Source organism: Rhopalosiphum padi, chromosome 3 (genome assembly GCF_020882245.1).
Source record: "Rhopalosiphum padi isolate XX-2018 chromosome 3, ASM2088224v1, whole genome shotgun sequence".
In the NCBI taxonomy this organism is placed as follows: domain Eukaryota; kingdom Metazoa; phylum Arthropoda; class Insecta; order Hemiptera; family Aphididae; genus Rhopalosiphum; species Rhopalosiphum padi.
In genome coordinates this window covers 24250877-24266883 of record NC_083599.1, presented here as the reverse complement: position 1 = coordinate 24266883, position 16007 = coordinate 24250877, and the positions used below count along the sequence as shown (strand labels likewise).

Below are 16007 nucleotides of genomic sequence, written 5' to 3'. Positions count from 1 at the left end.
ACACACAAGGCGATCATGCATTATGCAATACCATTATATGGAACTAGTAAAATACCCATATTATAGCAGACTGCAGACACATTACATTGTCATTTATTCATTTATTTATATTATTATGGTGAAATTATAATGAGTGTTCGTTTAAAACGCTATACTAAATAATATTGACGCAAACATCCGCCGTGTGTATACAGATACGGAAATACGGACAAGACATTTTCGACACAGTCAACCGTTTATTCGTACGATGATATTCATTTATTATTATAACTCGTACTCGTAATCGACTGAATTATATTCTGTTCTATATTCTTAATGTTGTTTATTGTTCTTAACCTATAGCCTGTCGCCCGTCGATTTTTTGTCAACGGTCACCGCCTTTTTCTTCAACGTGCTCTTCGATTTTACCCGCGCGTCCTTCGTCCCGAGCATCCTGTAATCGTTCGGCAGCTCATCGTCTCTGTACACCTGGTCACTAAAATATATCCTCCTCAGACGACAGTTTGCGTGCACCTGTACGCGGACCGTCTCTACATAGGTCGTATTGAACGATTTGCTCGTGATTTCTGCCATTTTCACGTTCAGATGGTTCCAATCCTCGTTCAAACAAATCGGCATCGTAACCATGAACGTGCTCAGCTTTTTGCTCGTATGGTAGTTGCTCACGCGCAAACGCCGGCGAATGTTTTCGCTGTCCAAAATCTGTTTAAGCATAACAATGGTGGCGGCAGGAACGTTAAACGATATAGAAAACAAATGCAATGTCCGTCATAAATGGACAAATATATATGTATTATATTATTAAATTTTAAATTTTTAAATATTTTTCCATTTCAATGAGTGTGTTTCACGGAATTAAGTTGACATCAGTGACGTCATTTAAGTTTTCAATAGAGGGGAGAGGGGCGAAAGTTTAACCGGCCCCAATGGGTAAAAGTAAATCACTTGCAACCACACACCTATCTATTTACATTTTTATCAAACTATTTTTTCAACCACACTTATTTTATAATTTAATTATTTTTTTACTCTAATTTTTACAACTCTGTATTAATTATACGTCACAACATAATTTGCAAATATAAGGTAGCATATATATATATATATATATAATTATATATGTTTAGGTATTATAAACTGTTATTTTTTATTGCTTACTTACTGGTTAAAGTTTTGCCTGTTAATTAAACATCAGATTTTTTCGATTTTTTTTAGTGATTTTTATTAATTTTATTTCTAGCACGTAGGTTTTTAGCCGCAAGTCGCAACACCCATTTCTTTGGTCTTAAGACATGTTTGTTCGTATTTAAAAAACTAGGTAATGTAAATAAGCGTCACGAAATTTTAATGTAAGTACTCAACTTAATTAACACATTACAGAATAGTTGAATAGTTTATCATACATGAATGCACAACTGTCACAACTTAATAATTAACTTATATCTGAAATCAATGAAAAATAAGAGTACCTACAACCTACCTAAAGGTTAATGTTTTTAGAATTTGTATTAATTAGAAATAAAATCATACGAAAATTATGGTTGTTGTACATGCAACGATATGTTAATATATTATGTTTCTTTTCCTTCAAAAAACACACACACATACATATACATACATATACGTCGCCATGTCCCCACATGTGTCTAAATATAAATATATTCTAATCAATCAATATATCTATCAATTATTAATTAATAATTTATCACTGTGACAATAATTTCTGAAAATATTATAACAATTAGCCATGTTTTTATGCTAATAAAATATAGGTAATAATGATTAAAACGACAACATTGCAACCGGACACGGCCCATCAGGCTGTTTTTAAAATCAAACCGGGGCAAATGGCTATACCTTGCCCGCAGTTAACGAGTTGTGTCCCAATGATAAATGTGGGGTACACGAATTGAGTCCCAACTGTTTTATAAAGTTTTACACAAGTTGTGTGCTGATAAATTTAAATCTATATTTTTAATAAGAATAAAATATGTTGTTTCATTAATTAAAATAATAAAGTTTTTATAAATTTAAATCGAGAAATTTGTCCATTTTAATGTTGTATAAATACCAACATATATTTCATAAGATATTTACTGAATACAATTTTTCGATTCTGTTCACATGGACGTGAAGATAATATATACGTGGAGCTACGACATGTATATGACTTTTTAATACGAACTGTTGCATTTTTTGTGTAAAATATTATAATATACAACATACTTTTGATTTTTTAATAGACAAATTCACGGTTTAAATTTATAAAAATTGCTGGACACAATACGTGTAACCCGAAAAAAACTGCGGGACACAATTCAGTATTAGGGACACAACTCGTTAGCAGCCACCTTGCCCCCCCCCCACAATTACATCACTGGATTTTAAATATAAATTTAAAATTAATTATACGTTTTTAAATATTATTGTGTATTGATCGCCTTTTATAAAATTGTTTGATGTAAACCTTGAGTATGTGCAGTTAGATTTAATAATTATTAAATTTATTTTATTTTTTTATTATAGGATTATATTTTAAAATATAAATTAATCTTTATGAAAAGCTAATACCTTAATAATATTCATGTAAGTACCGTGATTTCAAACGTAAAAAATTGACCGAGGTTTTTCACCAACAACGTCATTATCGGCAACCGAATACCCAGCGAACTTTTGGAATTCAACGGACTGGTTATATAACAGGCATTCACGTTTGGCGACTGTATTTGGAGCACATTGGACTTGATCTCTTCATCTAGGACCTGTTGCATTTCTCCTTCTTTACACTGAAATACCCAGATGCAACAAGTGTGTACAATATACGAAACGGTAACAGGTTAGGTCATAGAAAATGTAGCACAATATTGGTTTTCTCTCGCAGACCCATATGCAACATGCCAACATGGATAATGAAATAGTTTTTTATTTTGTGGTTTTTTTTAGTAATCTTAGAGTAAAATTACCTATCACAAAAATTATACACAGGATAATATTTTTGAGAGTTTAGCATATCGGTTTTAAATTGTATTTTTATTTGACTTTATATTTGATTTTAAAAATTAAAAATAAATCTAAATTTAAATGGACATAAAAATATTTTAAAACTGTATTTAGATAAATCAATATGTCATACCTTCAAAAATATTATTCTCTATAATTTTTGTTAGGGATTATTTTATTCTAAGATAGCTCAAAAATATACAAAAATTCTTTTACGTGAATGCTTTTTGTCATTATTGCACGTGGGTCAAAAAAATAAAACAAACGTGCGTTGATATAGTTTTAATACGCATTTTACTTATTTTATTTATCTATAATTTTTTTTTTATTATTATTATTTAAGGAAACATATTGCGTGGTACTTTCCATTATAAATTAAAAGTAATTGTATACATTTAAGAACGATATAAATTATTATTATAAATATTGTTAAATTTTATAAATTACACCGTTTAGTTGACATTTCACTAAAATTAATATAGGATACTTAACAAATTAATTTTTTTTGCAATCCATTTTTTTCATATAATAATATACACCTGAGATACATTAAATATATTTGGTTTAGACCAACTTTAGCTATTGCATTTTAGTTAGTGGACAATTCGCGTATTATTAAACGTATGTAGTTTTTTCGGGCAGATTTATGCACGCACCTGAACTGCCCAATTATCCAGTGGACGACTTCCGACACTATAGTACGCAGTGAATAATGGGGCTTGGAATTTTGTCTGAAACATTTTTAACAGACACAATTACAGTTTCTGATGTGAATATTGGATCTTAATCCTGGGGTATTTGAACGAAAACTGATACATTTATAAACACAAATAAAATATAAAACACTTTATTATTATTACATTCGTTGCTACGTGCGTAATAGACATTTATTTAAAACACATTACAAAATATTACCTATACTATATTTGTTAAGGTATTTCATCCTTGTCAGAACCCCAGCAGTTCAAATGTGATCGACATATTTTCAAAAACTCAACAAATGACTATAGAGTTAAGTACATTTTGACGAAAGTTCGCGGTTTTAATTGTTTTAAATAATACTAATTTTATGTACATTAATTTGTTTTAATCGTATCCATAAATTATGGGCTACTATATAGTTGGAAAGCAGCATGGTGTTGTTACTTGGTAAAACTATCATGAATTTTTTAGAACTTGTGTATGTTGTACCTATACGTTAATATTTACGTTATATCTCGAGTCAGCTTGAATAGTTAGTAAATTTGAACGCTACTAGCCTGTGTATCTGAACCACCTGTGGGTCTGCTTAACTTTAATACATTCAGCCCCCCCCCCCAAGTCAAAATTTGAGATTGCACCTATGAGCGGGGTTAGGATTATGAGCAGCTAGGGTACCTACGAAATAATCGAATATATAGATTAATGAAAATGTATATTAATTTAGGTACAAATTGTTGTAAATTACATATCTAAATATCTTTATTTCGTTGCAATTTACCAACTCCTGTTATTATGCAATTTATACATAACTACAACTGTGTTATTTTACACGTGACATTGGATTACCATAAAACGAGTAAACACGATAATTATTGTACAATTTGAATTCGATGAATTCATGAAACTAATCAAATGGTGAATGAATGGGGTGATATTAGTCACGTAACCCAGTGAAAGGGATTTTATGACAACTTTAGTCACAAACTGCACGTATTATAATATTCACTTATTCGGGGTATTGGTTTTCTTAGAAATGTGTTCTAGAACAAATTGGACGAGGGTGGTGTCCTTGTGAGTTGTGACTAATAAATTTACTTTATATCGCGAAATGATATGCGGGCCGCGGGGACGGGCACTTTAATAGAGTCCGTGCCGATATACGATCGGTATCGGTGTTCGCGCACGATTTCGACGTGCAGTGGCATATAATTACAGGTTTCTCGCTGCCGTGCCTAAGGTCATTAACCCGAGATTAATATTTAGCACCAGTGCACCACCTGTGTGATTGTGGCAAGTTACATAACGCGGTATATTTAGATATGGTGTAGATTTGAACACGCACATACTAGAAATGAGGGGAAATCGAAACAATCGACTTGATGTTCGAAATTGTAGCGTGGACATTTTTCTAAAAAACATACGGTTTCTTCTCGATAAGAACGTTTAAACATAGGTTGCTTAGAGTATAATATACATATAAAAATGTTTTAATTATTTTTATTCAGTTTCATTTCGTAAATTACAAAAAATATTATTGAGTTATTGTGTTTTGTGCTTATATATATTTCTTAGATTGTTTAATTCCAATATAAACTATTTATAAGGAATATTGTAATACATTTTCAAATCTTAACTATATTTTATAGTCAATAGAGAGGAGGCAGAAAAATGAAGTTGTTTTATCAAAATCGAATACCGAACGATATTTTTTACAAAAATAACGCCTTGCAGTGCAATGCATATGCAGGACTATGTATTACACCACCAATTCCACGCGACGCATAGGTACCTATTTCTTATATCTTATCGAAATATTATATACCTAATTTAACACAGCTATAAGCTGTGGAAAATATTTTAGCGACTTGAAATTTCAATTACTATTTTTATTTATAACACATTTTGAAATATTATCATAGAACAATAATAACATATTTTAATACTATAATAACATAATTTAAAATGTAATTTGTCATTATGAGCATACCTATACAACTTGTATTTAGAACTTTCAATGCCGCTCATGATTTCGTGAGTTATACCGCGACGCCGCGTTGTTCATACCGGACGCGATAATTCGATAACGTGAATCTGAAAATAACGAAAACCCACCCAATTATAGATTTAAATTTAGAGTTTATTGTCTACAGCCGGTGTACATATCAGAGTTTATTAAAATAAAATCGATTAAATTATGGCAGATACAAACGTACATGTTACTGACGCGTAAACGCGTAACTGGCCCAATAGAATAAACTTTGTTCACTGTTGATGCGTATACGCGTCAGCGGCGTTAAAAGTTAAAGCATTTAAGCATTTACACACAATTTGCACATTCTAATAAAACGCCACCGAATTCGAACCTAATTGAAGTACGACGATATAATATAACATTAAGATCATTAAAATATTTGTCCGAGACGATGTATTGTCATTTGTTAGTACTGCTAGTTACTGGTTTGTACGTGACAATATTCTATAGGAACGTGATAGGCTCTTCAGCAGGTATATGTACCGACTGACCAAAAAATTATAATTTACATACTCGATCATAATAATAATTAATAATACTTATTCCTTAAACGTCTTATAATATCAAATATTAAATTATATTATTTATGGTGACCAAATATAAAAATTTAAAAAAAAGTACATTTTAAAACTTAGCTCCTTCTCTGTCGTAATTGCCCAATGCGTAACTATTCTACCCGTTTTACCCATATTTCCATAAGTAATCTTTTTCAATAAAAAAGGTTTTTTTTTCATCTGATTACTCTATTTATTTAATTATATTATTATCAATTATTTTAAATTATAATATCAACTCATTTAGTGTATGTCTTTATGATGAAAATACTTTGATATTGAAGAATTTAAAGTAAACTTAAACGTAAGTATAAATTATTTTTTAAAGGTAAAAATACCAAGTGTAACATTTAAATATATACGATTTAGTATATCTTAAATCGTGCTACCAACCAATAAGAATATTGCTTTAGGTCGAAGCATAAAATATAAATTAATAATCAAATTATAAAAACAGTAAAAACACATAAACACGTATCAGCCCATAATAATTTTAAAAAAAGAGTACCTACAATATCATGTACTTCACACTATTGTTAAGGACACTAGGTCACACGTCAAAAAGAGTACTGTCCTACGAAAAAGAGTACGTCTGGTCACCTTAACTATATTAGAAAATATAGCTGTTAGAAAGTAGATAATATTATAGAAAAATAAATATTTGAAATTTTAATAAGAGGACAACGTTGGTGCTATCTACCGTTGTATAATATTATGAATATAAACTTAGCTAGAAATGAAAACATTCCAATTAATAATTATTGTTCTAAATATTTAATACTAAAACAATAAACTATTATAACTGTCATTTTGTCGACCGTTTAAATATTCATTCTGAATGTATGAGACCATTGTTAAGATAGGAGCACGACATGTTATAGGCTCACGAGTAGGTCAGGTAGGTACACTTCCATGTTCCGATCGTCCAAAAAACCACGCACGCGAGTAAACCAAATCTTTAATTTTATACCTACGTAATTAACCATAAAAGTGAACAAAATACCTGACTGGCCACCGCGGAGTAATATCTGTACATACCTACATATATATTAAATATATATACATATATATTAACACTAAATCGCTAATAATGAAATAAAATATATCTAATATAATTAAGTATCGTTAGAAATTTTATTGTACTTCTACTAACTAAATGGTCAATAAAAAGAATATTTTTTTATAAAACGTAGTGACTGGTATGGACTTGTTTGTCTTTAAGTAAAATATAGGATCTGGTTACTTTGGCCTGGTCTGGGCCTAGAGTTACAACTCCGGCGCTCCTCTATCATTGGTTCTGCTTAGTGCTCAGTGGATATTTGACATACAATATTGTGAATGTGTGAATAGAGATTACCACCGTTCATGACATATACCGCAGCGTGAACTTTGCTTTCGGATCATTGTCCATTGGGTATATAATAAACATTTTTTGGGGACTACGGGACCGTCTCTAACAAGTTGCGGATACAATATGACATTTGTCAATATAATATATACGAGTATGATACCTGGGTGTATCTACTTTATACTTTATAATACTCATATCTTATATCATACGTACCTAATTAGTATTGAATCTTAACGACAAATTGTTAAAAAAGCACCTTTCAATTTATATAGAAAAGTCCAGATTCTTAACTAATTATATTTATATATAGATATAATACATACATTTTCACGAAAATAAAACAAACCAGCCTTTACATGACATTAAATAAATTTACTTTTAACGCCTGTCGCCTGTATTATGTGCAATACACAATAGAATGTATACAGAGTTATTCAACAATCATGTTTACCCCCATTTTTCCTTTAATAATTAATTTATTAAACATTTTTAATATACATAAAATAATATGGTGATTAATAATTTTAAAATTCATGAAATTAGTAGCAAACTGTTTATAAAACGTTTTTAATAAACATACACAATAATACACACACACCCGCACAAATATGTACACAAGAACGACGAAGTACCTGTATAGGCTCCTGTTTGTCCGTTTCGGTTCCCGCATTTCACTTGAAGGTTGCCGTATCGTATCACAATCGATTATAAAATAATATTATTAATTATTATAATATTTTTGTTAAGTACCTAAATGGTTATACCATAATCTAATATTATTGTTATTAATTTATTAGCTTATATATAAATCGTAAAATAGAATTTTGTAAATAAGTTCGTAGTAAGTGTAATTGTGTAAATAACTAAAAACTAGTTTAAATATTTTATAAATGTTGTAATTGATTGAAAATTTATAGTATTAAGACATCAAAGAATATTTTGAGTTTCTACGAGTTATGTTAAAAATTTAAATTACGCTTTTATATGATGGTATAGTTATATTATAATAGTAGGCGCTATATTTTGTGCACTGCACATAAACGGCAAGACTACCACGAACTATCCGCGCTGTATATTTATTATTTTATGTTAGAAATTCGATCTTGGAAATACGATCAACAGTTCGTTATCCAAAATTCAGAGACGAATAATATCAATGTCTATGTAGTACTATTATAGTATTATTATAATAATATGTTTATTATTCATGAATCCAACACTGTCATCTTTTTTTGTGCCGTATTGTAACTTTGTGTTCATATAGGATGATACAAGGACAATTATACATATATTTTCATAACAATATTCAAAAGGTTTGTAAACGGTTATTACACTATTGCAGTGGTTCTTAACCTTTTTAGAACCACGGAACACTTATAACTGTATAAGATTTTTGCGGAGCACTAGGTCATAAAATAAAACAATTCTTACATTTTTTTTAAATAAAATTACATATTTAATGATACACATATTTAGTCAATGAAATAATTTAATAAAATTAGCAAATGATATAAAATAAATACAATTTTTAAAGAAATTTTTAGATTATTTAATGTGATATTTGGACCTGATGACCGTTGTATATATTTTCAATATTTGATCTTATAATATGTGAAAGTGCTACTCTCATTTCCTCTTCTATATTAGTTAGCCTTTCACGAAGAAAACGATGAAACCGAAAATTAAATTATTCCAGTAATTTTAATTAACAATTATTTTATAATTTTTTTTTCGCCAATTTTGAAATTTTGGCGGAACACTTTAACCAAATTCACGGAGCACCAGTGTTCCGCGGAACACCAATTAAAAACCACTGCACTAATGGGTATGGTCGAATTACACTTATTTTAGTCGAATTGCACTTGGGTTTAAAAAAGGTAGTGATCGAACTGTGCTCGGGTAAAAATCAGGTAATAATCGAACTGCACTTGGGCTCAAAAACAGTATTTCAATAAAGTTCTTATGCGGTCATGCATTTGAAAAGGTAAATCATTTTCCGAGGTAAATTAAGTGGTTCTCATGATTATGTATTAACTGACCAGTGGCGGCTTGTGGTATGGTGCACAAGAGCAGGTGAACCACCCAAAAAAATTATATAAAAAAATTATTAGATTTCTATAGTAACATATAATTGATTATTATGCAAATGGTCTGTAGTATAAAAAATATAGAAAAAAAGTTTTTGCAGCTTTTATGTTAAGAAATATGTCTATAAACGATTAAATAATAATAATAAAAAAAAATAATAATAATAATTTCGGCCGTGTAAAAATTAGTTACATGCCTCGACAGTTCGTCACATCGGTTAGTACTATAATATGGCAATTTGGAGCACATTTTTAATGTGTGCACCGAACTTATTTTATCGTGTCATGCTATCGCGAATCGCAATATCGCGTCATTTGTCGAAACGATAATGCATCATTGTACATTATCCATAAACTGTTTATATTCAATATTCATACATAATAAGTTAATAATAACTAGTTAGTTATTTTTTATAATTTATTTATATTTTAATGATAAGTAGGTACATTATTTTGGTATGTACGATGTATCTATAGCAAAATTAATTTTTTTACCATCTAAAATCTTTTACATTTTTTGTGCAAACAAAAAAGCGTTTTATGTGAACCTCACGAGCCGCCACTGATTAACTCACACTGAAAAATAACTATAGAACATTCATCTAGATATAGTTTTAAAAAACAACCACGATGGGTACATTTAATTGGGCCATTTAACACCATCATTTACATGGTTTTCTTTGTAAAATGTATAACTTTGTTACACAATTAAGCCACAGCCTCACTTTGAAGAATTTTTAAATTGTTCATATTTACTTAGCGACGTAAACGTGTGTAATAATTGTAGTTTACATAGCCACATAGGTCTAAATAGTACACTGTATAAAATTTAAGTATTAATTTTATATTTTTATTCATAACTATGTATTATCGTTAGGTTAGATTCTTTTGTCGATTGTAGCGACAATATAATTATCTGCGTTATCTAAATGACATTAACGAACTAATATAATATAATGCTATTAAATAGGTAGCCCTTAGTGTTCGTAAACATAAGATTCATAATATTTTTAACGGGTTTTCACTATACACGTTCTACTCGTAACAATTTTCCACATTTTTCCTTTTAAACTATTTTTTTGAACGAATACAGTTCAACTACTACCTGAATGTTATGTGAGTGCAGTTCGTCCATTACCTTTTTTCAATCCGAGGCAATTCGACTATCCCTACTATCCCCTATAATTGGGATCGATAATCGGATAATGCTGTAATTAATAAGGTTATTAAATATTTTACATAATAAATGTACATTATTATTTAGTATAATTGTTCTAAGTAGGTATTAAAATGTATCTAATATTATAATATTATAAATTATAATATTATCATAATGTTTATATGCATATTATAGTATATACAGTATTTAGAGTTTCCAAACTTTTTGAACACCGGTATAAAATTATTTTTTCCAATGCCACATCCACATCCCGTTTTACCTTCAATTTATTCTCTTTTTTCTGTTGTCTTATTTTATTGTGTGGTGTTTATTTCATAAATACTTTTTATCTTTTATTTTTCTATTATTTTATATGATCATTTTTATTATTTTTCAGTTATGGAATATTTATTTGTGTACAACGTATATATGTAATATAATATCGTGGTGTATCTACATATTACCTACACTCTAAAATAAATGCAAATAATGCAATTGTTTTTAATGATGATACTTATATTATTATTATTTTCATAGTTGAAATATTTTTTTATATAATGTACAAACAAAATCAATTTTTATAATAGTTACTCATACAGTCATACAATACAGCCATACAGGTTATTTGAAGGCTACGTACTGTAATTTTGAATTATTATATGAAATATTAAATCTGTTCTATGGTTTATTACAAATTACAATATCATAATTTAATTGTTTTGTATTTATACTATGAAGTATGAATTTTCTTATTTAAAATGTTTGAATAAGTACCTAATTATGTATGCAATTTTATAATAATTCAAAATTGTTTTATTTTATTAAATAATATATTTTTTAAATAAAAAAGAATTTTTTGAAATGGTAACCTAACATAATGGTACCTTATGCAACTGCTCCTACGTCGAAACAGTGGCAAAATAGGGACTCACATTTTTTATTCCACAGTCGTATGCATAGTGTTTAATCTTTGATTAAATATAATAGTATAACTAGAACAAAATATTTATTAAATAGCATAATATAAACTATAATAATGTTCTGTCAGTTTAAATATTACAGTGAATTAACTTTTCGTAACATTTAAATAAAATAAAAAGCATTATCTGTTTTATATCCTAATACGAGTGAAACGATAATTGTATTGATGTAACTTATCAATGATGTGCGTGTATGTGTATCTATATGAATGTTTATAATTCAGTTACACCGAAAAACAACAAAATTAATTTTGTCAAATACTGGTTTTGGGGTAAAAATTTTGTTTTTATTTAATTCAATATTTTTTTTATTTTTCTTTGGTGTTTTGAATACTACTGAGAATTTTTTAAACTTGAATACTTCGAAATTTCCCTTTAAAAACCGACTATACCGCACCACGCGGTGTTATATGCGTGCAAATTTTTTAGGTTCTGTGACGGTTTACTACGGTTGCAATTTAACATAATTATTATAATATTAACGTTCAAAACCGTAAAGATAGAGGTGGACCCGATAGCTTCCACCACCATATAAACGCAAACTACTTATGTAAATTTATTGCTAACAAATCGAGGTCATTCGCCACCGCTGGTCGAACGTGAATATTAGGTAGGTGGGATACAACAGCGTTTTAAGGCGAACGAATCAGATTTACGTAGATTAACCGATAACTCCTTGTTGTAACGAGTGAAGCACACAAATACACAATATTGTCTACAACAATTCAGCAGCATTGGTTTTAATTTCTGGTTAGGTAGGTATGATATTATGTTGCATGTTTTAATTTAGGTAAAATATTATTACAAACGATTTTATTTTATTTTCAGAGTTTATTGATATTGAAAAGGCAATTTAAACCACATATATTAAGACAATAAAATAAAATACATTTAATATAAACGTGTATTCAAACGTAATCATTTACCTTTTAATTACGAGTAGTATAGTGTGGCGGTGTATAATATATGTATATTGAATATGCATGAATTATATATTATAGACAATTTTAAGAATATTATTGTATTACAAAAAAATTATAATTAAAAAGCTACAATTTCTCCATCTTTTTTTATAGACAAACGCTTTTGTAACATATACCAAATTCTAATATTTTAGATATTCATATGTTTTATGACGATGGAATCGGAAACTTTAATTCAAAGTACAAATTCATATACCAACGAATATTTTCATACGCGTTACAAAAAATAATTTTTTATAGATAACATAATATTATTCCAAATTGACATTATAATATAAAAAATATAAGTTATATAATGAAACTAATGAAAGTTATAAAAAAAAACACAGACTTAAGTTTGAAATAATAATAATTTAGAAATATTAATGACAAAGGAGAAAATATCAACGTTACAAGACTTATAATTTGTTTTCGATTAATAATTACAATTTATTATGTGACTTTATTATACATTTACTAATAATAGTTTAAACTATTTAGTAAATAACAATACAAAATATATTATTGTTATTACTTATTACAATTACCATTTATTTGTATTAGCAATAATTATGTAGCTGTAGCCTGTATCCTCATTTTCGGTATACACGATTTAAAAATAAATATATATTATTATTTGTAGCCCAATTTATTTAATTTAAATCTATAAATTTTTGTGTTGCTATGATAACTATTTTTAAATAAATAATTATAAAAAATAAAAGTATACCTACTACTAATAATAATGAATTTATTCATCTAAAAACAAACTTATAATTATAAAGTTGCATATTAATACGTATATCACTGGCTAATATCATAATGCTTTTTTTGGCTTTTATTATTATTATTTATTATTATCTGCATGATTATTACTTATTAGTATTATACATATAAATATATAATACGAAAACATGCGATTTAAATGTAATATTAAATTGTAATAGATCCCAAACTTTTGTTTCGGTTATGGATATAGTGTGTATCAACGCGTGTAATTTAAAAAAAAATGTGTATACCTATTGTGTTAAGAAATGTTATAAAAGTTTAATCAAATAAAAAAATTAATAAAAATAAAATATTCAAACACTCATAAAAATTAATTTGTTGTTTTGATCATATTTTTTTCATATAGATTACAAAACTTATAATAAAACTTCTATTAAATTTTATACATTTTTCGATATTTGTTAATTGAGAAATGAAAAACGCATTAGGAACCATGTTTTTAATTTTCACGTATTTTTATTCTTTTATAAAAAAAATATTCTCATGCCTGTAAATAGCTCAAAAAGAAACAAAATATTTTGAAAATTATACCAAATTGAATTACAACAAAAAAATAAAATCCTTTAAAAACTCTTATTTTTCCTTTATTTTTTGTTTGTTTTTCCCGATTATTTTGAAAAATACGGGGAATTTTTAAATTTTTATTTTCTATTATTTAAAACTGAAGCACTTTATCGACTACTTATCATGTAAATAATACATACACCCACAAAAAATAAAACCACTGCAAAAAAAATGTATCTGCCAGTATCTATCTTATGTAAATTATGTTTGGTATATCATATATAATTTTGGCATTTTAGGATAAAATTGATCACTTGTTACATTGTTACTAATTTTTTATATTATATAAAGGTCACCTGATGGTTGATTTAAGAATTTGATGTGCTCCCTCGGTCACTAAAGTTTGGGCTTGGCTACGCGACTACGCATAAGATAACATTGAAATATTCAAAAAAATTATTGCTACTGCGACAGTGTGCGGACCATTATATCATTACCGCCTACCGGTATATCTACCGTCGTGTATTAGGCGGCTCACCTGGAACGTTGACATTTGACCATGATACCCTGGTGGTTCCAGCGGCTAAATGGGACGTCCTAAGTATCTCTTGTCCCCACTCTATGCCACAACTGGACTGCTCTGCTGCTTCGAGAGGATTTCAACGCACTATATGTTTTCTTTTCTTTCTCGCTCGTTCTCTCTCTTTCTATTTCTCTCTCTCACAGACACACACACACACACACACACTCTCTCTCTCTAGTCCACACGCACATAAGAGTATAGAAAAAACGTAATAACGCAAAATAATTTATTTTAGGTCTTTGAGTAGTCTTACGGTAAAATTAACTAAGTAAAAACATTTTAGAGAATATATTTATAGTTATTTTATTTATAGTTTGATTAACTAGAGAACGAATTTTATTGTAATAAAAAATTGTATAATATGTACCAATTTTTTCTTAAAATATGGAATAAAAATTCCAAATTATATAAATATTGAAAAAAATATTAGTATTAAAAATTAAAAAAAAAAATATTTTATAAATTAAATATTAAATAAAATTAATACAAATTATGTAAGAAACTTTTTTAAATAATAACTCACCTTCAATTTTGATTTCGAAACTTTGGGCATTTAAAAAATATAAATTAAACGTATACATGATGTGATTAAGTATTGTAAATGTGACTAGTGATTAGTGCCGAATACTACCAAAAACGATTTTCGAGTACCACTTTCTTATTTTATATTTTTATCGTCCGGCAATACCAATATCGACAATAGTTTATACATACTAGTGCGATAACTGAATTAGTCATTTAGAGGTATGCCGGAAATAGGTACTATATATACTGGAAATAAGTAAACGCCATTTAGATAACGTAAAATATTAAATTTGATGGTCGTCAAAAATTATTTATCTTGTTTTAAACGAAGAAGATGATGTTAAACGTCATCAAAAATCAATGAAAAAATCAGAAATCACTAAAATATGTACAAAATATATACTTATTTACCAAATATGTAAAATAAATTTGGGTTTATTTCAATTTGAATGATCTAAATCGTACTACACATTTTTTATCAGGTTTAAAATATCTCATTCCAATAAAAATATGTATTTAAAATAAAATCTGTTCCCTACTTAAAACAGATAATAGACAACATTCACAATTCACTTGAGATTAAAACATTATAAAAAACATAATGCGGTCGCTGGTACAAAGTACAGGCACCGCAGCAACCGGTCTGTGCTTTACCAACCGCCACTATATGGGCAACGACGACGCGACACCGTCGACTCTCCACTCGCACCGCAAAGGCACAGGGCGGGACGGGAAGACAATAATTAGTCCCGACGAGGACTCTTGCGCGAACCGTTTTA

General features: G+C 28.4%; 1 protein-coding gene across 1 annotated transcript; it reads right to left on the bottom strand.

Annotated features, from left to right (window-relative positions):
- Window positions 1–262: 262 nt before the first annotated feature.
- On the bottom strand, window positions 263–3740 carry LOC132923707 (cilia- and flagella-associated protein 20-like). Its single transcript, XM_060987646.1, has 3 exons — window positions 3658–3740; window positions 2595–2790; window positions 263–702 (listed from the first exon to the last, which is right to left on the bottom strand). Exons 1-3 carry the CDS (start codon window positions 3738–3740, stop codon window positions 337–339), a joined length of 645 nt encoding a protein of 214 aa, XP_060843629.1. The 3' UTR covers window positions 263–336.
- Between the last annotated feature and the right edge of the window lie 12267 nt (window positions 3741–16007).

Bases quoted from the DNA above. Each gene is read 5' to 3' on its own strand.
- LOC132923707 (XM_060987646.1), bottom strand. From the start codon at position 3,740: ATGTTTCAGACAAAATTCCAAGCCCCATTATTCACTGCGTACTATAGT. The intron at 2,791-3,657 runs GGTGCGTGCATA...CATCTGGGTATT, and splicing joins CTGGATAATTGGGCAGTTCA to TCAGTGTAAAGAAGGAGAAA. The intron at 703-2,594 runs GTACTTACATGA...ATGCTTAAACAG, and splicing joins TTTTTACGTTTGAAATCACG to ATTTTGGACAGCGAAAACAT.